This window comes from Cavia porcellus, unplaced genomic scaffold (genome assembly GCF_034190915.1).
Source record: "Cavia porcellus strain 051 isolate PalLab524CR breed Dunkin Hartley unplaced genomic scaffold, mCavPor4.1 scaffold_6, whole genome shotgun sequence".
Taxonomy (NCBI): domain Eukaryota; kingdom Metazoa; phylum Chordata; class Mammalia; order Rodentia; family Caviidae; genus Cavia; species Cavia porcellus.
The window spans coordinates 9,516,584-9,541,581 of record NW_026947489.1 but is presented as its reverse complement, the minus strand read 5'-3'; the positions used below and the strand labels follow the sequence as shown (position 1 = coordinate 9,541,581).

At 38.2% G+C, this 24,998-nt stretch overlaps 1 protein-coding gene across 1 annotated transcript in view; it reads right to left on the bottom strand.

Annotated features, from left to right (window-relative positions):
• The window catches only part of Cers3 (ceramide synthase 3), a 118,664-nt gene that overhangs the window by 28,641 nt on the left and 65,025 nt on the right, over positions 1–24,998 (bottom strand). The window contains exons 8-10 of the mRNA XM_003475274.4: positions 22,111–22,239; positions 18,690–18,796; positions 6,886–7,039 (exon numbers count right to left, since the gene is read on the bottom strand). Coding sequence (XP_003475322.1) covers positions 6,886–7,039; positions 18,690–18,796; positions 22,111–22,239 — 390 coding nt within the window. The remainder of the gene's footprint in view (positions 1–6,885; positions 7,040–18,689; positions 18,797–22,110; positions 22,240–24,998) is intronic.

The following is a 24,998-nucleotide window of genomic DNA, read 5'->3' as shown; positions in this document are numbered from 1 at the left end:
CGGTAAGTGTCAGGGGCTATTATGGTCAGCACTTGGGAAGAAGGATGGAAAGGCAGGACCCGAATGCCACAGACATCAGCGAAAGCTTGCATTAGGCAGCTCTTCTTTTGAGAAAGCCCTTTCGCTTGACCATGCTTCAGCTGACTTCCTAGTTGTCAAATTATTTGCCTAGTCCAGCACCTCTAAGGAACTAGTACTTTGAAGACAATTGTTAGAAAAAAAAATACTTAAACGAGAAATGTAAGCATGTGGAAAGGGAACTTATGTGTGACAGGGCAAGAATGGAAAATCTTTCATGTAATTAAATAATTCATGGACAATTGCAGGGAAGTGAGGTTTGCTGATTTTACATGGATACCAGCAGTTGAAATCTCCTTGACATAGCAGTCTTCAGCCAGCTCTAGCTGGCATCTAGTTACTTTCTATACCTACTTGCATAGACACAGAGAGTGAACAGAAAAAAGCCAAGATGAAATACTTTTCTACTGTAAAAAATCCTAATATAATCTTTTCACATCAGAGGTCAGTCTACCTGGGATTGAGAGCCAGAAAGACATGCTGGTGTGTCAGCAGCAGAGAGACTACAGCAGCTGAGTGTGATCTTCATGCCACTGTCTCAGGAGAAAGAGGAGTCATTTAGGAAACAGCAGTAAGAGAATTTCCAAATGGCTTGCAAAAAAAGACATTAAAAATCCAAGTATACTAAAATGCCAGGACAGTGCTCTCCTAGAGTAGAGAAAACATAGTTGAGCTGGGTGTAGTTTTGCATATCTGTAATCCCAGAACTCTGGGGGGAATTGAAGATGGTAAGTTTGAGCTCAGTCTGGGTACCTTAGTGACTTAGTGAGGCCGGCTCCGTCTCAAAGGTTTTTTTAAAAATGTTAAACTCTGGAGCTGTAGCTCAGTGTAAAGGCCCTTGGTTCAGTGCCCAGTACCACACACATACACACACTAAAATATGTCTGCAAACCAGGTCATTGTGTCTGTCTGGTCCAGTCCTGATCTGCATAATCATTGGCCGCTTTGCTGGCCAAGCCCCTGACTAGCTCTGCAGGTAAATCCCTCCTTTCAAATATGTCTCTGTCATACCCCATGAATGTGGACATGCATCTCAGTGCCCTTGTTGTACCTTTAGGTTGAATGTAAGTCAAGGGAAAAGTAGGAATAATTTCATGGGGTGTAAGAGCTGGAAAGAGGTGTACATACTTAAGCTCTGATTCCTGCTCTTAATGTTTTCTTGCTTTTATTATCTAAGAGCCATGAATGTAATTACCTTCTTGAAACAACTTTACCTCTTCATGCTTATAAAAAAACACAGGCATATGGTTGCTGTAAGCCAGAAAAATATCCTAATGGGATAGTTTTCTAAAGTATCTTCTGTGAAGGGCTGGAATTAATTATTTACAAGTAATATCAAAGCTAACTAGGTAAAGTCAAAGACACAATTATGAAATTCATGAGAGTTGAGCATAAAGCCAGACTAAATACACACAGAGAAACATGAAAAGACACACATGGAAAAGTATCATGTTCTGAGGGCATGTGTTCACTGATACTGATCTACCGGGGGAGCAGAAGAACACAGCATTACAACCCGGGCTTGCAGTTCAAGGCTTCATGGGTGTGACCACCACTGCTCTGTGATGATGGGGACAAGTTATGTGATTTCTTCACCCAGCCGCACTCTCTTCTCCCATGACAGAGATAGTGACAGTGGCTTCATGGAGTGACCGGGAGGCTTAGCATCAGCATGATTCCCAGGCGGAGAGGGGATGGGTACACACCACACAGCAGCCAGAGGCCTTGAGAAGTGGAGCACTTTTAAATCATCTAGGAAGTCTATCTTACTAATGCAGTGGATGTATAATTCTCTTAGCCAAGCAAGTTAGCAGTTCTTTTATAAATTCCACTATTGTTTCTTGGAGAAATTGTCAAGCTAGGCAATCTGTACATATACTAAGGAATACAGAAATATATATACTGAAAGCATTTTTATAATACTTTATTTCAATTGTCAAAATTTGTGATGGTTTTTTGAAGGTTTTTTAGCAAAGTACATATCCATTATCTGCTATTATCTAGTAATGTAAGAGACTGAGGAAATTTTTGGATATTAAAGACTTTGTATTCTTCCCTAATATGTTGACATCTGAAAGAATGTGTCAAAAAAGATCATCTAGAATATACATTATGAAAGTTAACTGGCAGAAGGTGGCTTAGGAAACTGTCACTGGGGCCATGGGCTACAAATCAAGGACTCGATGACATCAGCCGCCATACCATCTAACTAGGCAAAATGAACAGGCTTGACCAAACACCAGGGAGAGCCGTCAGCACTGTTTTACCCCAGTTGCCCATTACTATGCATCTCATCTTTTCCAGGCTTTTCGTGATTCAGCAGAAGGAAACTGTGTAAGGAGTAATGGTAATGATGACGGCAGCTTACAAAGTGCCTGACACTGTTCGAAGGGCATCATTTCCTAGTGATGAGTGCCTAGGCACTAATACCAGCATCCCAGTTTGCAAGCGAAGAAAACAAGGCCCTGGACAGAAGGAGTACACCCAAGATTCTTCAGTCAGAGAATGGCAGACCCGAACCTTGGCTGTGCTCAGAACTGTATTCGTAGCTACTTAATTGTTTTACTTGTAAGTGATTTTGGATTAAAAAAAAATAACAGAACATTTTCTTATGCTTTTAAAAAGTCTGAAAGTTTATTCGTGCTGCATTTAAAACTATTGTTTCGATTATTCTATTTATGCATTCATAATTGTGCATTCTTTATAAGTATTTAAAATTAATTTTCTTGTTATTTCTTTTCTGCCTTTTAAGTCAAATGAATAAGAAAACTGGTTAAGTACTATGAGTTAAAAGCCTTGAGTTCCAGTCTGGGCTTCCTCATGAAACCACTGTGTGGACAAGGCCTCAAGGTGCAAGGTCTTCATGTTTATTAGCGTGTTTCTTCCTTTCACTGAACCTGTGCAGGGTGTGGGAAGTGTCGTCTGTGTACTTAAGAGACACTGTTGAGTGCCAGATGGCGAGGGCAGGTTGCCAAGGGGCTTGACTCTCCATCCTGGCCTTAACGGTTGCATGCTCCAGCTCCCCCTGCACATCTTGGCTATTCCCCAGTGGAATACGTCACAGAGACCTGCTTGAGTTGGCCAGGACCCAGGATGATATTTAGAAAGAAAAAATAAAAGCTTACGAATGATCAAGTTCTCTAACGTTAAACAAAAGCATACTACATTTCTTTTAATCTTCTCTAAAAGCGCCTTGTAAGGAGGATGGCAAAATGAGTCTGTCATGTTTCCTGACATGATGTGTTGGTTGGCGATTCATCACAAAATAACCAATTATATAGGTTATTTGCTGAAACCTCAAGCTTTATGCTTGGGCAAGATGACTGAGAATGCAAGACCCACATAAATTAGCGTCCTGAGACTACCACATCATCCCTCGTCTACAGGTGAAGGAAGGGAGGCAGTGGACAGCAACATGCTTAGTAATAGCTGAAGCTTCATTAAATGCTAAACACTTCTCAAATAGAATTGAAAACTGATTTACTTTTTCCTCTAAGAATTTCCCTCCCCTGTTCTTTGTAATGCAATCATGCCTTCCATTTTTAAGATATTCAAGAACAAAATCAAATGCCAGAAGGCTCTATTCATAATATGTCTATAAGAACTTTGCTGCTTAAGGAAAATAAGATGCAGTTATTGCAAAGAAATTGCTAGCTTTTAAGAAGCATAGCAATTTTCTTCTCTTTAGTATGCCATGTAATTAATGGAGATCAAAACTGATAATTTTTAACTTTCCACCCAAAGCAGTGTGGTCTGTTTCCCCAAGTTACATATCATTTGCATATTCAAAATTATTTACTGAGAACTTTTCACGTATAAGGAATTAAAGGGACAAATTCTCAGTCTGTTGTAAGTTTAAAAAGTTTAGAAGTCTATGACTTATACTTCTATTTTTAAAGCATTCAAGAATCAGTCACCTTACTAACAGCTAAAGTTGCATTAAATCCTAAACACTTTTTAAATAGCGTTGAAAACTGATTTACTTGTTCCTCTAAGAATTTCAACTCCTGCTGCTTCTCCTCTCCTCTTCTCTGAAATGCAACTATGCCTTCAAATACCGTTCTTTAACAGGAGGCTTTATGGCTTTGGAGGAATAAGCTGATTTCACAGCCAGTTTTGCCACTGCTGTGGAAAACAGAGTGCACATGCAAGCCAGCTGAAGTCATAGGACTGCAAGCACTGGGGCTGCAGGGGCTCCACCGCTGCTGTCAAATCACAATTGGAAACAGCTTTTCCAAAGTACAGCATGAAAAATCAGGGATTCTTGTCCACAGTTCACCAGCCTGCTGGCTTTCTAATCAGGACTGGCACGACACATTAGAGATCAGATGTGAAAATCACAACGAACCTAAATAAGGATATCTTTGGCTTCCAAGCTTTTCCCTTTCTGGATCCCTTACAGGCCTGTAATTACCATCACTCACCAGTTAATACAGCGACAGTTTCTATATGGGATGGGAGGTCCAAAAAAGGTTTGACCTGATGGAATTTCACGCTCAGATTAAAGCCATCCCTTTATACCAATTGCTGGATATGTAAATTGTCTAATGGCTCAAATTCTTAACCTCCTTTTGGTTACTTTCACTTTCTCAGTCACTTATAGATAAGGTAACTTTTTTCACAGATCACAGAAAAACTACTTTGAATTTTCATGAACCAGAACCATTCAATTGAAGTTCTTTTTCTTGGCATTCCAACTTTAAGGAAGAGAATCAACTTTCAAGGAAACAATCTCATATCATTAATTAAAAGAACATTCAAATGGAGCTCAATTTCCTATAACACAATCTAGATCAAGAAAAATGGTCAGAGGTCAACTATTACAATGCCCATTTCATTTGTCAGCTCTTCAGGAATTTGTGAGACACAACTAATGGAGTAGAAAAGTAAATGAATGAGAGATTTGATTTAAAAAATAGACTTACCCAACTAATTACCAGCCCACTCATTACACATAAGTTTCTCAGAGTGGACCAGGTTCAGCTTTCAACTTGCAAGATACTCACCTGAAACTTTCTTTGATGCTTTCCAGACAAACAAGAACGTGATTTGATTTTTTTCTTTGTTTTAAAGGTACAACTTAAACTCCATTATTCAGTGGAATCTGCCTTGACCCCTTGAATCAATGAATTTCTCTTTTATCTCTTCTTCCATAGCAAGTCCTTTAGGACCTCTGTTTAGTACTTAATATTTTGCATATTACTGTGAGTTACTAGTAGGTGAGTATCTCCCACTAAGTGATGGACTATTTCAATAAATTCAGTGATTGTGTCTTATTCATTTCTGTAGTCCTTCCCTTGTCCTGCTCTGAAACTGAAATTCAGAACTGAGTTCAAAACAAAACAAAATCTCGTATTACCTAAAAATGTATTATCAATTTGTTTTTAAAGCCATGGGCTACCTAAGCACCTTTCAGTCAACGATTAAACATATACATGATGGTGGTTCCATAAGATTGTAATGGAGCTGAAAAATTCCTATCACTTACAAAGACTGTAGTCATCCTAATCTTGCAGACATTGGTCACATGCTTGTGATGACACAAGTGTAATGACACTACTGCATTACCAGTAGTATAAAAGTATAGCACAGACAATGTGGGCAATAACACTGGATAATGAGCAGCTAAGCTACTGGTTTGTGTATTTATCATAGTAGATCTCTTATTTTAGGGAATATTCTTCCTATGCATTAAAAAAGCACATTGCAGAGTATGCTGTGTCCCAGGCAGCAGCATCATATATCCTATGTTTAACATATCTCTTGATTGCATCATTTTCTCTTGTGCTTGATCTAACCTCATGGTTCTGGAAACAACAGTCTACAACATATATATAATAGATCCATATTATATATATGCACAAGTATGCATGTATGTTTATGTTTGTACACACACACACACATATATATGTGATAGATATACATATATGTGTAGGGATATACTAGCTGAGGTATTCACTATATAGTGGTCAGTGGTGGTGAATCTATCACACAAGTGCCACCATGAACTGTTTATCACTGAAAGTTCTAAAAGGTTCACCATCATTGATCTAAGCTATATTATCTAGGTTTGTTAAGTATACTCTATAATGGTCACACAATAACAGAATCACCTAACAAGGCATCTTTGGAATGTGTTCTGTTGCTGAGTAATAATGTATGGTGTATCTAGGAAAATAGGATTTTCAGAAACAAAGTATAGCCAAATGATGGAAAATATTTTTCAGAGGATAGAAACCATCTCAAGAAGAATCAGTACTTGTGAACTGGATGTTCACCAAAGGTCAATATAAGGCTCTAAAATGTTACTTAACTATTACCATACACTAGTCCCAAACAAACTAGAGAGCATTTTGATTCTTTAAAGAGTAACTATTAGTTTGGGGATTAAAAATCTTTCTCCCAAAATTTGAATTTGAATAAAGGTGGTTTCTCTTGACCCTTCTTGTTTTTCTAGTCCTGAGGACTGACTAGAGCACGTGCTAGGTAAGTGCTCTGCCACTGAACTACACCTTTAACCCTACAAGCAATTTTCTAAATGTACCTTAGAGACTTATTTATTAAAAATCTACATTTTAGAGAAAATGTTCATTAATAATAATCAGACAATAGCTCAGTGGTAGAGTGTTTCCCTGGAAAATAAGAGGCACTATTTTGATCCCAGTAACATTAAAAATAAAAATACAAAACCAAGGAGGAAAGTATTTAAAACTATTAACTACCTTGAGTGTTCTAGTGTCTGGGCCTGACTTCAATCTGGAAATGAAGTTTACTTGCTAGGAACAATAATATTTGCATGTCTCTTACCTTCTGTAAAATATTTTTTTTAATCATCTTCAGGATTAAATAACCCCAGTAAAAGTGCAGGGCCTGTAGAATCAGCAGCTGTAGGTTGAGGAAGACGTACGAGAAGAAAGGCTCCAGGTAGTACAGAGGAATTATCAGCGTGCAATGTAAAAGCCTGAAAAGCCAGACAAAGAACTTTCATTACGGCCAAAGCATTTGTGGATTTTCAACAAAAAAACAATTATTTTCTCTCCCAAAACACATAACATTTACGTCATTTCTATGATGTCCAGGAAATTCTCAAGTGAAACAAATGTGATATTACATTTTATATCATTATCGGCAAGCCACAGAAAAGTACAATTTGTCTGCTGGGAGGAAGAGGAAATCAAATGACGTTTTGCTTACTGCTTACACTAGAGTGTTTCTGAACCTCATTTTTCTCTTTTCAAACACAAAGATGCTAGTTAACTTGTGGGAACGGGAAGGGATAAAGAACAAATGAGGGAAAGTATGGGTTGTTACTGTCTTATGACAGTCTCATTTTTGTGGCATCAAACTTGAATAGACTTCTATGAAAGTAAAATTTACAAATAAAACAAGTAGGGTGTGCACACAAGCATGTGTGTTTGTGTGTGTGTGAGAATTTGTTTAGTGACTAAGGTAGTGGTACTGGGAATGGAACCCAGAGTCTCACGTATGCTAGGCAAACACCCCCTCACTGAGCTACATCCCCAGCCCTTTACATTTTTTGTTTCGTTTTTTTGAAATAAATTATCACTAAGTTGCTCAAATGAATCTCAAACTTGTGACCCTCTGACTTCAGTCTCCTGAATAGTTGGGATTATAGTTCTGTGTAATTATTCTTGGCTTGAAAGAAGCTTTTAACAAAGCAATAGTTCCATGATTATGTTTGCTTCATTTCTTCAAGTGAACGGCATACTTTATCAACTTTATAAAGTGACCCCTGGGTGCAATTTGACATGCCTCTGGTAACTCAGGACACAGTGTGTTTTCAGATATTACTGTAATACAAAGGCCTACCAGTTCCTTTCCCAAACTTCATATACCATTATAATTTTAGAATAGATTTGTTTATAAGCAAATTATTCAGCTATAAAATAATTTATTGAGCCAAAGTATAGCTCAGTAGAGTATATATACATCATACTTGTGCCCTGAGTTCAAATCCCAGCACTAATAATACTAATAATCCCACTCAAATGGAGAAAATAAGAAGTCTCACAATACCATCATCTTAAGCAAATAATACAGTAATTTCAGTGTACTTCATTTTTTCCCAGATTTATTTTAATTATTAACATATAGTAAAACTCACTGCTTTTGGCATTTGGTCCAATGACATATGCGTTTGCATAACTACTATGACAGTTGGGGTCCCTAATGGGGTCCCTTTGTAAAATCATGTTCTCCTGACCCTAATACCTTCTGACCACTACTAACCTACTCTCTACCCTTCACTTTTGTCTCTTAAAGGACATATAAATGGGATCATTCAGTGTGGAAGTTTTTGAGATCGCCTTTTGCTCAGCAAAGTGCCCTTAAGATCCAAATGTTCTTTTTTATTACTAAGTGGTATCCCACTGTAAGGATATACCAAACTTGATTTCCCTATTTATCTACTGAAGAGTACTTGGAATATTTTCAGTTTTGAAGATTGTGAATAGAATGGTAATGCATATTCACATTCATGTTTTTGTAGACACGAAAGTTGTCACCCTACCCCACGGTACTAGGGATTGAATCTAGGGCCTTAAACTGAGCTACATTCCCAGCCCTATTTTAATTTTTCATTTTGGGACAGGTTCTCACTAAGTCACTAAATTGTACAGGATGGGCTTGAACTTGTGATCTTCCTGCCTCAGATTCAGATGCTGGGATTATAGGTACTCATATGACAACCAGCTACTCGCCATTTCTTATGGCTGAGTATTGCAAGCTGGACTTTGTTTCATATGCCAAGTGTGTATTTCACTTTTGAAGAGATTGCATAACTGTGTCCAGAGCGGCGCTTTGCACTCCCAATGGTAATGCAAGAGACTGGCATGGCTCTGTATCCTTATCAGCACTTGGCACTGTCCTACAGAGAGATCTTTTCCATCATGGTAAATACAGCTATTGTGGGATCTTACTTTAGATTTTATTCCACTTTTCATGGAAGAATACAATCTTTCCCCAGAAGGAGACAATTTCTTCACAACTGTATGCCCCTAAATTTGAGACCACTGCTTCAAGGTGTACATTAAAAGTATAGAAACGCAAAATATACATTAGAAGGCATTGAAAACACTGCCAAATTATTTTTTAAAACTGAACAATTTGAAAGGGCAAGAGCGGTTTATTACAAAAGAGTTTTACTGAACCTCAAATGGGTTTAAAATTTGCCATCATAAAAAATAAAATGATTTCAAGTAGCATTATTTACAATGCTTTGGCAGTTCCCTTATATCTGTCTAGTAGCTCCATTTCCTCTTTTGTGAGTCACCAGTTCAAGTTCTTTGCTTGAAAAACAATTTTATGAATCCTATGTAGTAAAGATATTAGCCATTTATTAATCTTATTTAGGTAAATATTTAACAAGTTTACTTTTAGTGAAAAAATATAATAGCTTCATCATTTTTATTTATTTGTCTTTTTGAGACAGAGTCTTTCAATGGAGTTCAGGCTGGCCTTAGATTTACTTTGTAGCCCAGACTGGCCTTGAACTCACAGCAATCCTCCTACCTCAGCTGCCCAAGTGCTGGAATTACAGGTGTGTGCCACCATACCTGGATTCACTGTGCTTAAAAATTCAGAAATTACTGAAAAACATAGATGGGAAAGAAAAACCATCTAATTTCTTATAACGTACAGATCCCCAGAATATTTTGGTGATCATAATTTAAGACATGGCTCCTAAAAATACCTGAAGGTGTTTTTTGTCTTGTCACCACATGATTTTATATAACAGGCTTCACACTACCTATATGATTTTTGTCCCCTGCTTTTTTCCCCTCAATAAGGTTGCAGAGACGTTTCCAGGTCAAGGAATATAGTTAGATATCAAAAGCTTGTTTGTAGAGGGACAGATAAATATTTCAGTCTCTGAGCCATTCAGTCCCTGTTACAACTGGCACTTATTACTATACCTGTAGTATTAAAGTAGCCATCTGGTAGCTAACATTTAATAAATTAATTCATATATAAAGAACACATAAATGTAATAGTTGTAACTGTGTTACAATAAAACTTTATTAACAAAACCAAGACAATGAGCTGGCTTTGGCCTCTAAATCACAGTTTACCAATCTCTACTATACATCATTCTATGTAATAGCTGCATAGAAATTCATTTCATAGCTTAATTATAATTTAGCTCATCCTTAATTGATAGATATTTAAGTTCTTCCCAAGTTTTCATTATATTATAAAAAACATTGCGAGAGTTACTTGCAAAAACACTTTGATAAAATTGTTTGGTTCTCCCCTTAACATAGACAGGATTTTATCTGTCTTCAATCCAACACTCCACTCATTTGACATTTGGGACTATATTGCCAGATTAACTTCCTGTAAGACAATCAATATGCTTGCACCCAACCTGACAGTGCCTGAGTCGTCAGATCTTAACCAACACTGTGCAATATTTCTGTCAGTCTCTACCTAGGTAACACTGCACTGTTAATATTCATAGTTTATGTGAAGTCACTATGTATGCATTATACATATACTTACATATGTTATTGGTTATTTTTATTTTTTCTTTGTGAACTGTTTATGGCATCTATTTTCTATTGCAGTGTTCCCTTTTTATGTTGATTCATACTGTTCTTCATATGTCAAGAATATCATACTGCGTTTAGTTCACGTTAACTATCTTTACAATCTGGTATTTCATTTCTACTTTGTTCATAATTATTTTGCAAATTAATTTTTTAAATACCTTGTAATTCAATCTATTATTTCCTTTAGATCTAGCTTACATGTTATGCTTTAAAAGTGCTTTATCATTCTCATTATAAAACACATTTTCCCATACTTTCTTAAAATTCTGGCTCTTCTATTAGAGACTATGGAACTTTGTATCACTTGTGCAGTATTCCCAGTTTAAAATGGAAGCAGAGTATGTACTTGACTCAATCACCAATCACTCATTGAGCATCTACAAAAACGCTACCTCATATTTGGCAGGAGCCAAGAACACAGCACAGAGTAAAGTTGCCAATGCTCTTGCTTTAGTGAGCCCTACCTTCTGATGTGCACATTCATAGAGTTACTGCTGGGAATGAAAGGCAGTTATATATACAAAGCCCTTGCTATCCTGATTTTCTGCATCTTCTGACAATTTTGTGCCTTATTACTGTTCTCTCTGGAAAATACACTTCCCCTTTTCAATTAAAACCAACTTGTTTTCATCCATTAAAACTTGCACCCCTCCACAATGAAAGTTTCTGTGCTATTCACCCTGACTTTCCTCTAGGTGCTCCCATTAGCAACTTCTTCAGCATTCAGGCTGATTTCTTGCAGCAACAATTGCTAATATAAATAGGCTTCTCACTGACACGCAGATTTCCAAAGGCAGGGGCCAGATCTGTGGTTATCTCTGTAATTTCCTGACTGGCCCAGAGCCTTCTCCCTTACTAGCTCCCCTACTGGGAATCTGTCAACATCTAAATTGAGAAAGGAACCAACTCAAAAATATTTCTTTTTTTTTTTTTTTTTTGTCTTTTTCGTTTTTATCGGTACCAGGGATCAAACTCACGACTGCCTGCTTGCAAGGCAGGCGCTTATGCTGCTGAGCTAAATCTCCAGCCCCCTCAAAAATATTTCTTCACAGAGCTACAGATATGAATTAGAAAATATGTAACTGCTCACTGTGATCCATGCAACGAGTGAAAAGGACAGGTTCTGGTTTAATTAAAATTTATTTCTCTGCTCCTGCTAGTTAAAGGAAAGACAGACAGCAGAGGGTTCCAGTTAGAAAAGCTCTGCATGACATCTACAGATACCCTCCAGTGGGTGGCGTCACAGAAAACTCAAGGGGCTGAGGAAGAGTCCTCACAGGCTTTTCTGTTTGTAGAGCTGTAGAGTTTGTAAAGGACTTAGGGAGGTTTTTTGCTTGTTTTTTCTTAAATATGTTTACTGAACACTTAGGAACTTTTAAGGGAGAGGAGTGTCTGCTTGTTTTTCTTTCAATCACAAGAGTTTGCATGATTTGAACAAGTGTAGGAGGAGGTGGTGGGGGTGAATGGAGCCATGTCAGGTAGGGCTTGCTGGGAGCACCGCCTTCATTTTAAGAACAGTGGGAAGCATCACTGGCTTCAGAAAGGGGAAGATCCACTTGACACAGGATCATAAGAGCCACATTCAAGGACTGACGCCACTAGTTTCTTGGCTAAAACCTACATGCACCTTGAGACTTCTCATTAGTCACACTGTGACTGGGAGCCTCCGGGGAGACCAAATAGCCAGCTTTATAAATGGTAGTATTTATAAAATGCAAGAGTCTGCCTTAATGTGAAAATTCCTATGAGAGAGGGCAGAGGGGAAAGGCAGAGCACATGGGCTCCAGAGCCTGAAATGTGGATTAGGGTTCCTGAGATCTTCTGCAAGCCCTAGGTTTCTCTAGGATTCAGTTTCTCTCTAAATGAGACCATCAGCTCCCACCTCATTGGATCATTAGAGGACTGCATGAGTTGACAAACTGGAAGAGCACAGCACATGGTAAGTACTCAAAAATGGGAATTCAACTACAACTACCACTTACACTATTACCAGGTTTCTATTGCTCCTAACCTCTCCACCCCACCTCACAAAGGTGCTGCACAACTGGCTGGATTTTCTGTTTGGTAGGGAGAAAGCAGCCAATTTCACAGAGGGAGGGCAAACTCCAGAGGAGAGGAGGAGGGACTCTGCTGCCTGAATATTCTCTGCAGAGGGACAGCGGGGACAGGTGAGCCGAGGAGAGGCGTGGGAGAGGAACTCAGAGGGGAGGATGCTGCACCACTGTCAATGGCAGGTTCCAGGGCACAAGTGCACTTACAGGATCACACGAAAGGATAGCCCAATCTCACAATCTACATTTCCTCTTCTCTGCTTCAAAAAAAAAAGAGAAAATAAATGCATCTATCCCTCCCAGTTTTCTCCACAACGTGCGCATGCACACATACAAATACGTAACACTTGCATATTTTACCATCAGTCACTAGCTTAACAGTGACTGCTGGAATTTTCCTTTTCATAGAAAATGCCAAAGGACTGCCAGACTCCTAAATTTCTAGAACCACTTGGCTCATGTCCACTTGGATTTAATCTTTCCAAATTGATAAACTACTACTGTGGATTATAGAGCTCAGCCCTTTCTGTTTGTTTTTCTTTCAATCACATGAGTTTGCATGATTTGAACAATTCATTATGTTGGTATAATAATAACTGGTTTTGTTGGGGTAGATAAGGCAACCATCAAAAGTATAATTTTCTAATAAGATTCTAAAGTTAAAGGATTTCTTTTGTTCTTGATAATTGTAGGTGTGTGCATTAAGTCCTTTAAGGATAACAAATACTGGTTCTACTGGTGAGAAATTGTCTTATCTTACAGATGTCTCAGATTTCAAAATTACTATGTAGTTGAAGGCAATTTAATAAATGGTGAGGGTAAATGATGTCACTCTTAATATCTAGTTTAGTAACATAATTGCAATATTTATTCTGGGTTTCAAATGTCTTGTTTTTAGTTCTGTTTCTTCTATCGCTACATGTGATTCTAGAAATTGCCCAATTTCTCACCCAAAAAATGAAAATGGGGTCTAAACACTTTAACAGTGTCAATCAATGAAAGACAAAAAGGGGTCAGAAACTGTTTCCCATCAGTGTTGGGGCCAGCATCCAAGTGGTAACGGGAAAAAGCAGTAAAAGGCATTAATGGATTGAATGACAAAACTGGAACAAGGAAGGGAGACTGCTAAATTTCCTGTGATTGTATAAGAAAATGCTCTTATTTTTAGAAAAAATGCTCTCAAGCATTTGGGGGCATAAGAAACTATTTAGCTGATGTTAGTAACTTCTGAACAAATTGTGAGTGTGTGTGTGTGTGTGTGTGTGTGTGTGTGTGAAGGGGGACAGAGTGAGAAAGAAAGACAAGTTAAATGGGACAAAGTGCCAAAGAGTAAAGGAAATATAGGAATTCTCAGTTATATACTTGAGATTTTCCTGTAAACTTAAAATTATTTCTAAGTAAATGAAGGCATTGGATTAAATTATGAATAAGGTTCTTTATCCTAAAACTCTGTGGTTGTGCTCTGTGATGTACTGACGGCGTGAAAAGCTACCTAGCGCAGAGGGACGGATGGCCAGGTGAGAGGACTCGGTGGAGACGCCCTATCATTTGAGAACAGCTCCCTCCCTGTATCATGTGTGTGACTGGAAAATCCGGCTGTGAGATTCACATCCGCAGTAGTGGCTCAAGGGGGTGGCTCCAGCTCCCAAAGAGGCTCCTGGAACTTCTGTGTCCTCCCACACTGCTCTGCTGGCAGCACCAAGGACACTGGGTGCCATCACATCCACGCTGGGCTCTACTTATCATGCGGGCCCCCGCCGAGGGCCTTCTAGGACAGAAAGCACTCACCACATCCTTATCCCTATTTCCTCTAGGAATGTCAGCTAAACACCTTGCTGAATGCTTTTAAATTGTCTTTTATTTGTGTGTTTAAACTCTCCCGTCTCTGCCAGTCACTGCAAGTGTTTAGATGGTCCGCTGCCCCTAAAATCCCTTTCACATGAGGGCTCCCCAGGGCACCAGTTTTCTTATGCTAATAATAGCTGGAAAGTCAGAAGCTGAGACATGAAATGCAGGGAAGACAGCTACAAGCACAGGTACACTCGGAGGTGTAGAGTCTACATATCTGAGTATTATTTATGGGTGAAAATGTTTTCATTTTTTCTTCAGCACATCCGAGAAACACAGGTCACTACTAGTGGTCTTCAAATATACGAATAAGGGATGGATGCGAACATTTCTTCTATGGCCGTGTGTACTGACAGCAGGAACTGTGCCTCCTACTCCTTGTCTGCATGGTACCACCTAGCTGTGGTGAATTCAGGCAACGAAACAATGAACCACATTAGCACCTGGAAACTTGGCCATGATGGACGTTTTAATTTAATGTTGAAAAGCCATCAAAATAGAGTACTCTTTCCCTTCCAAATGACAAGTCAGTTCTTGTTATTTATGGAAGACACTGTCAGGAGTCAGAGAAATCATTTATCTGAGATTAAAAAGGTCTTTGTACCCTAATGATTCTCTGGTGGCATTTGATAACTCAAAAATGTATGTTATTTGAAAATAATAGTTGGGGCTGTGATGTGAAAAACACAAACCTGTAATTTAAATGGGTTTGAATAAAACTACCAGGCAATTAAAGCAATTTGACCACTGCCAATTTGAATTTATACCTCACATTAATGAAAATGTTTAGAAAAGCAATGTAATTAATTTGTGCTGACACTAAGATAAACAGGATCATCAGATACAACACGAAAGGAAATGGGGGAAACAAAAGGAAGGCAAACACGCTTGAGGCTGGTGAAAATGAAAGATAAATCAAAGACAGAGAAAGATGAGTATAGTGTCAGAGCTCTAGCTCTCACCCCCCCCCCCCGAGACAAATCTCCAATGTGCACAACCCCAGTCAGCCTCCTCTTGCCCTGTGTCTCAGCACAAATGCACAACAAAAGCAACTTGGAAGAAGAACAGAGCAACTAGATTGGAAATGGCATTGCCTGGCATGGAAATGTCTTGAGTCTTTAAGAGGTTACAGTTACATCTGTGTAACCTTGTAGTTGCATCTGTGAATGTGCACAGATGCACAGTGTTTGGCCCACGGTAATTTCTCAACAAATCTGAACTAAATAAAATAGCCTGAAGAAATCAGTCTACAGGATTCCAGGTTTTGGACAGATGATTGGAACAAGGCTGATAACAAGAAACTAAATTTTCCTTTTTGGCATCACCAAGATGATAGCATAACATGTTCAAATTGCTAAGAAGCTAAACCAGGGCAGTACACTGCAGCTGAAGGAAATTCCCTTCCTGACAGATGAACCTTAGCAAACTAGTAATTCATCTTTCAAAGATTATTGAAAACTGATCTCCAAACTTCCAATGCTTTGGTGAGACTTTTCTCAACCTTCCCAACAATTAAGAGTTGGTCAATATTGGTACAGAAAAAACCCCATAGTCAGGTATTTTAATATTTTTCTTTCTGCACTCCATCTCCCTGCTCCCTCTACAGTGGCCTGGTGAATTCAGTGTCAACATCAAGAAAATGTCAAATGCATGTAACTGATTTTTCTTGAAATTCAGAAATGCTGGCAGGAGAATGAGCTGCTTGTTTGTGACATCATAGGAAAGACAGAGGTGAATGTTTTCTCTTGCTAAATCCAAAGACAACCCAGCAGCAATACTGTAGAAGATTGAGTTCTCTGGACCAACAGCTTTCATGGTGTATGCTTTAAAAATACAGCTGCCAATTCTTTGAAACTATTCCTGCCAAGAAAGACAGTCTAATTTTCTTTCCTTTGAAAATTTTCAGGGTCTTAAAAATCTTATTACAATGAAGAAATAAGGTATAAAGTGATATAATGTGTCTTCTGAGGCTGGGTTACAGGAGAGGCCATGTCTTCATAGCTCTCTCTTAAGAGGTTCACGCCTGAAAGGCAGCTTCATAGTGTGGGATAGTCAAGGTCATGTGGAGAAGACAGCTGCAGGTATTCCCTGTGACTGACTCAGTTCAAGTCCCAGGCAACAATCAATCAGTACAACATCTGGTTTTACATGAACTACTTAACCATTTAACTGAGGAAGGCTTTAAGAAAATTCCAACTGTAACTACCATCTGATTGTCCAGCCACCACCTGATTGTACCTACATTATAGACCCCAGGTGAAAACCACCTAGCTGAGGCCAGCTACTACTGAGACCCAACAGAGACACTAGTAATCAACAAATGATTTTTTAACAGAGGTCTGTAAACTATGGCCCATGGATAAAATCTGACCTGCAACATGTTTTTGGACATCTGTATGGGCTAAATATGGCTCAGTACATTTTAAAAGGTTGCAAAGCAAAGCAAAACAAAATAAAAATACATAGTGAAGACCAGGTGTGGCCTAAGACATTTATTCTCTGGCCCTAAATGGGAAGTGGACCTCCTATTCCCAAAAGCTAGTAAGTTTGCAGATGGTTTTCTATGCAGCAACATACAACTGAAGGGAGTGGTGCCCTTGTGCTGTACGATGAGAGGCACTGCGGAGCAGACACTGGACTTACAGTGCCACGACAGTCATGCTAAAGAGGTATATCCAACTGTTATCTGCAAGTCAATATTTATCCTATTGATAACTGCTAATCAAGGGTTGGGGATGTGGCTTAGTAATACAGTGCTTGCCGAGATGCATGAGTACTTGGCTTCCATTCTAATAATAATAGCTAGCATATAATGCATAAGTTCATAAATATACCTGCTCAATCAAAGAAAAAGTGACAGTAACATGAATTATTAACTATGGTGTGACATATATATCTTGGATTTGGCTCTAGATTAAACTCCAGAGTCTGAGATATTAATAATTTTAATAACAGCATTCATTGAGACTTTAGTATGTACCAGACATTTTTCTAAAACTTGTATACATACTGCCTTATGCCAATGCTTACTTCCAACCTGAAGCACAGACCAGGGCTTTAACTAAATCTGCCCAAGATCATACACAGGTAATAAGGACTGAGCCAGGATTTCCAACTGGCCTTGGGTCACATCCATTAACTTAACCACTGCACTGGGCTTTGCTTCTTCAGAAAATGCCTAAGCAAGATTCCTCATGATGGTTTAGAAAAAGTAGTTGGCGTTCAAGTGGAGGGCAGCTCCGACTGACCTCTCTGGCCATACTCTCCTGGGTGCTTACTGCAGACACTGCCCACCCACCTACAAGTGAGGCCTAGAGCCAGAGTCTCCATCTCTCTCCCGTGGGTCCTGAGATCTTCAATAGCATCAATTTTTCTGTTGAGAGGACTCAAAGATACCAGAACAGGCCTATGTCACTGCCTGTTAAAGGCTGTTTGTTCCAAACCAAAGCTTCCCTATATCTCTATTTTCTGCCAGTCAACACGTGGCGAAATATACTTGCCGATCTAAGGCCTGTCATGGGAGACAGTGTTACGTCCTTCATTACCAGCTGAATAAGCTTCAAAGACTGATCAAAAAGCAATAAATATCAAAGTGATACCTAAATGACTGTTGGGATCAGTGGCCATGGAGAGTCACATAAGCATCAGTTTCCCTCTCTGTGAAGTGGGAGTGACAGAACCTATCCATAATTTGCTATGTAGACCAGAGTCGAGATCTTTAAAGTACTTAATCCGGTGTCTGGCACTCAGGTCATGGCCACAGCTATTGTAACATAGAACATGCATTTTTTCTAGAAACTTGGTGACTGGCCAATGACTTTTCACTGAGTAACTGGAACTGCTGTTAAAAGAAAGAGCCATATTTATGAAGCGAGATGCAGAGTAAGAATTACTACAGACCCAATGGATTACACAATTTTCATTTCTCTTCGTCATAAGCCTTTTCCACACTGGAGAATGTTGCTTTAATTATCTATAAAAACGTAAATTATAAAATGGCTCATCATATTCTTTTTCTTTTCAACTGAACCTGACACAAATAACTGAAGATCAAGGTAAGGAAAAAAAGGGCAATGCTCTCTGAGCGTAAGAGGGTTCCACATCATTGACCAAAGGTGGGGATGGCACCTTGTTTACTCACCAGAAGGGAAAAATAACGAAGCGGGTGATGAAAAACACAGCAGTGAAGATTAAAAACAGACCGTTACAGGTTTTCATCCATCCAGCGTAAGAAAACATTTTAGCAGACTAAAAACAAAAGAAACTGCATTTAGATAAAATGACAAGAGCATAAACTTTAAAAATTAAGAAATTAAATAAAATATTTGATATTTGCTTCAAGACAGTTAAGGAGTGTATATGATGTCATGGACTGAAAAGATGGCTATACTGATAAATATTAAAGCTGGAGAAGTCCATCATACTCTTTATTTGTCTGTGTTTGCAATTTTCCATAATATAATGTCTTTAAAAGATATGTTAAAATGCCTGAAACATGGTTCATTTTTCAAAAAGACTCTAAATTCACATAATCAACGTTTCCATGCATTCTTTTCAGGCATTTAGCATTTCCACTTAACTGGGAGAAGCCGGAATCACAGAAAGGCTGAGATAGGAGTGAAATGTAGGCTGGAATGGGAATGCTGCAGTCAAGGTGCGCATTTTAAGGCACATAATGCGAGAGGCACCAGAAGGGAACTCTTGGGGGCCCTGACCTGGCTGAAATAGTTTTAAGAACTTGACTGTCTCCTATTTAGTTTATGCTAGCCCATACTGCTCATATGTTCTGTGTTAAACAAAAAGAGTCACAGAAAAGGATGCTGAACATGGTATTTGATGAAGTTAATTGATGAGGATGTTCCACTGCATTATCCAGTGCAGTCCAATCCTGAAGGGGACAGCTTCTGGTGGGGGCTGGAGAGTGAAGATGGACAGGAGTTGGAAGGCACAGAGTGTGAGCTGTGCTGGAGAAAACCATCCCTCTAGGAAGCACGGCTTAGACTTGGGGAATTTCTGAACTGATATCATCTGGGAGGCTCAAGACCCTTCTAAAACAAGAAAGGCAACATCTGTATACTCTAGGAAAGGTCTGTGTCACAGTTTGCATGCTTGACCATGAGGTGAAGACATGACCAGCCTGTGGGGTAGCTTAGGACTTAGTAGAGTAGCTGCAGTTGCTGACTAAGATAACTAGGACATTCGGTAGGTGAAGCGGGTATAGCGCAAAGGTCGGCACTTGGGCGCGACTGGAATGCAGTGAATAGCTATTTGTCAGGTCAGTGGCTAGGTCAGGTGGAAGTTAGTATGTGCACAGGCAGGAGAACCTCTGTAAGCCACTGGTGAGGGCAAAACAGCACTCGTAGGCAAAAGGTACACATTATGGACTGTGTAATAATGAAGTATCAGATGGAAGTTCCTCTACTACAGTATCGGTCAGGATACATTAAATATCCTGGGTCCCAGATCCAAATTTGGATATGGGGTAATGAGGTCAGGAAAACGCACAGAGAAGGCAAAAGATCATGAGTAAGAACTTGTAGACATTGAGGATGTCTTTACTTGTAAAGAAAGAGTGAAGTAATATGCTACCAACCGTCTTGAAGAATATAAAAGATTATTACTCTTCATCTCAAGGAAGATGTAAACAGGGCAAAAATGGTACCTTGACTGTATTCAGGTCAATATGACTGACAGGGCAAACACTAAAAGAACTCTTCAGAGAAGCTATAAAGCATGCACCCTTGGGAGAGTATTAAATAAAATAGGCCTCTATCAACTACTGATGGACAGTACTGGACATGTGCTTTGAACCTCAAGTTAGATCATGATTTCTGAATCAGGAATGATTCATGATGATTAACAACATGAAGCTGTTCTTACAGTTTGTCCATGAAAGGCCTTCTAAGTCTGATACTTCATTTTTCTTCTGATTTGTACCTAAGGACCTCAGAACATACTCAAACAGTAATGAGCTAAACTTCACAATATACCCTAAGGGACAGACAGACTTCTCAGGTTACAACTGGGGATAGAAAACAAAACAGTACGTGATTTGCCCAAGGCTCTTAGGGATTAGTAGTGCCCCTGACAGCGCACAAGACAGGGTATGGGGAAAACGCAACATTTATTTGAACATATAATTCCCCTTTAATAACACAATGGAACTGTTTTCAGTTGGAAACACACCAAAGACAGTTGAATAAAAGCATTTAGATGCAACAGACTAGTACAAAATTTTTAAGTCATGGTCAATGTGGTCTTAATTTTCAGTCAGAGCCTGGAGATATGATCAGAGAAGGAGGTAATTATAACAGAGATGGCTACATCCAGAGAGCAACAAATGGAAAAGCTGGCATAGTCCTTCGTTTGCTAAGCCATTTGCTACCCTGAAGCACATACAATAACCTTGATCCTTAGAACAATATTTTTACGTATCTAATTAGGATTACAGACAAAGTAGAAACAACATTCTGTACACAAATAATATTTTAGGAGTGGCCATCTGCTTTGAAATGGCTTCAAATAACTTCTGGTTATTTCTCAAACAGAGTTTGTTAAATGACAGTCCACCCCATGGCTAAAGTATTTTGGCCCTTAAGAATGGTTTTTTGCATTTTTTAAAGGGACATAAAACTGAAAAAAAAAAAAAGAAAGAAAAATATGTGACAGAGTTTGCATGTAGCCCACAAAACTAGATTTGCTATATGGTCCTTTACCAAAAAAGTTTGCTGAGCCTCAATATATAGGAACAAGATTTTAGAACACTTAATTTTTTCTATATAAACTTTTATTTAATTATTAAACTTCCAAGAAGTAATCCCAAACATGACGCCAGTTAGCATCATTTTAAATGAGTACATTAAAATGAAAAACTGAAAGATTCATGGGAATGTTGCTCTAAACACAGCAGGAGATCTGGCAGTCAGAGGAACAACCTCTTGACTATAGCCTCAAGATCAGCAGGAACCAATCTGTCACAGAAGCAGGTGGAAGAAACAGTCACTTTGTTCCTCATATTTTGTGTGATATGGGACTAGGAAGACTAGTCTTACTTACTGCATAAAAAATACTAAGTCCTCTTTCTGCTTTAGAAAATGAATGCCATTTTTAAAACATGAGTGTGCATTTCCTAAAGTCAGGGATTGGACTGCAGAAGGATCAAGTAGTCAGTGTGAACATCCAGTGAATATTCAGGAATTTGCTTAATGAATAGATCCAAGTCAGAGAATCCAGAATGTCAAAAATTCAATCTTTCCTTTGAAAAATTATAGTTCATTCCTTCTTCAAATATCTCATCTTACTTCCTGAGCCAGTGTCAGCATGAACCTCCATTAAATGGAATCCCACAAATGACCTCTTGGCAACGCCATGAGGAAATGTGGAAAAAAAATAAAACAAGAAGTGGTATTTCTCACATCTTGAAGGAACTGTGAACGCAGCGACATTCTCAAACTCTGAGTGTTAACAGAACCCCATTAAACCACTCACAGACAATTCCTTCTTTGAGAAAATACAGAAACCCAGGATGTGCTAATGTTATCTTTTTAATGATGAACATTTACCTCCAGCCAAATGTCAGCTACATCATGCACGATCATCACGAGGGTCCCACTGCGAATGTAATTAGCACACCAAGAGAAGCTCATCAAACTAAGAGCAGCCAGGTGGTGAACAACATTAGCTACAAAATCCTATACAACAAGAGAAAAATGGAAGCCATTAAGCAAATGCAGTTACTCTCCAATCACTGGAGGAGATCATCAAATAGTAACACCAGCAACTTATATCTGCATGTTTTGAAATTTACAAAGCTTTCACTTTAATTTTAAACACAACTCTAAGTATTATCCTCATTGATTAAATCATTTAACTGTGAGACTACACTGAACAGTGGTCATCTAACTCCTAACATCTGCTGTTCTTTCCACTGACACGCTGGACATATGGTGTATGTGCTGCCAAAGCAAGCACCACATTGGACATGCGTACAAACACACACACCAAATATACATACAAGTATATTCTTGCGCACGTTTACATGTACTATTTATTCCTTTCTTAGTCTCCAAAAGGAAAAAGATGGTATAATAAAACTACAAAACCTTTAAAGTAAGTTACTTCATATGAAAAAAACAAATTAAAGTTTACTAAATGTCAGAAAATCAAAGTTAAGGAAAACTACCATCATGGACACCACAACATAAAAGATTCTCTGCAAAAAAGACAGACGAATAACAAATTAGCTCCAGAGAGGTGCTCAGCCTCATTAGTCATCCGGAAATGCAAGTCAAAATCACACTGAGATACCAATGCATACTCATTTGAAGAGCTATAAGAAAAATGATGGATAAAATAAGTGTTGACAAGGATATGGAGAAACTGGAATCCTTAGACAGTACAGTAGGAGTGTAAAATAATTCAGCTATTTTGTTAAACAATCTTGTAGTTCCTCAAAAAGCTAGTCATGGAATTATCATATGGACTAGAAATTCCACAGCTAGATGAAATGAAAACATAAATTCATATATAAGCTTGTATATGAATATTCACAGTATTACTCATAATAGCCAAATGAAAAAAAAGAACCCAAATATCTAACTGTTAAATGGAGAAACAAAATGAGGTCTATTCACCCAATGAACTGTTATTCAGCAGTAAAAAGAAAGTGCTGACATACCACAAGCATGGACCAGCCTTAAAAATATGCTACATGAAAGGAGCCAGACACAAAGGATCACATGGTGCATGATTCAATTTATATGAACTAATATCTAAACAAGGTAAATTTATGGAGATAGATAATAACTTAACGGTTGCCGGAGGCTGAGGAGATGGGGAGCTTTGAGGAGTGATGCTAAAAGGTCCAGGGTTTCCTTCAGGGGTGATAAAAACGTCCTAAGACTGACTGTGGTGATGATTGCGTAACTCTGTGAATACATTAAAAATGACTGAATTGCATATTTTTCATAGTTCAACTATATGATTTGAGTATCTCAATACAAATGATTTTAATTTAAAAGTTGCAGCTTCTCTAAAGCTAAACTGAAAGAATAAATATAATAATAGCTCATTTTACTGAGCACTTACTATAAACTAGGAAGTATTTTATATGGATTAACTGGCTTAATCCTTACAACAACCTGAAGATATAGCAACTAGTTTTAGTTCCATATTATAGATGAAGAAGTCAAATTTACGGAGTTTAACCTATTAGATAAATATGTTACTGAATAGGGGTCTAAACCAAGGCAATTAATTGCAGAGGTGAAATCCAGTCATCTTCCAATAGTTTTATATCTCTGAAGATATGTATTTATAAAACATAAAGTATATGCTTTAATTTTTTTTTCATTTTTATCGGTACCAGGGATCAAACTCACGACTGCCTGCTTGCAAGGCAGGCGCTTATGCCGCTGAGCTAAATCCCCAGCCCCATATGCTTTAATTTTTGAAAAGGTGCTCACTGCACCTGCAAATAGTAAAAAGGAAATAAAATACCATGAAATTGATGAGGGATAAAAAAAGTATCAAAATTAGAATCAACCTAATTAAGAACACTTCTTAAAAATAAATATCTTGTATTCTACCCCTTGAGGAAAGAAAGACTCTATTCATTAAACTTTAATGTATACTTAGCCTGAGGTTAGTAACAGTTAGTCAACCGCTACTATTTAGTCATATAGAAATAGAGATCATTTGTATTAGGTTTTTTCATAGTATGTTCTTAGAGTTCATAAGTTTTATTTGGAGATGTCCAGAAAGTATAATGTGCCTACTAGTAATGAGAAACATCTACCCACCACTCACATCAAATGTCACTTAATCAAGCCAATTTCATTTTATGGACTGCTGAATTAAACTCAATTCTATTGAGTGTATAAATTTGGCCACCAACTTGACTTTTGCCTTGGGTGTAGCACATGAAGTATAGGCCAACGTTATTCATCATTTGACCTGCTTTGCTAACATACATGAGGAATTGCATTCATGATCTAACATGGATTGCTGGACCAGAAAAGAAGTTCACCAAGCAATTTCTGAAATGGTTGAATTTGTGACCTGAGAAGGCATTTAACAAGTCTGTGACTCAGTTTCCCTGGAAACAAAGCAAAGCTAAAAATGCTTGAAGCCAGATTTCCTAGAAAGGATACTGGTAAGTTAAAGAAAACATGTTTTCAAAATCTTTGAAAACATTAAAAGCATTTTATACATGATTTTTTTTCAACATCCAAAAGATGTGGTTACAGAATCTCCATGGCTAACACTTTTCTCCTACGCATTAAAAGACACTGAACTCCCAAGCTGAAAGAAACAGACAACATAAAAGGAGGTTTCTTTACTTATTGATCAGGGGCAGAACTTCAAAGTTAAAATTTTTATGTTTTTCTACAAATATTTACCAAGGCACCAAAGAACAAGATAACTTGCACTATACTATGTACTATCAAAA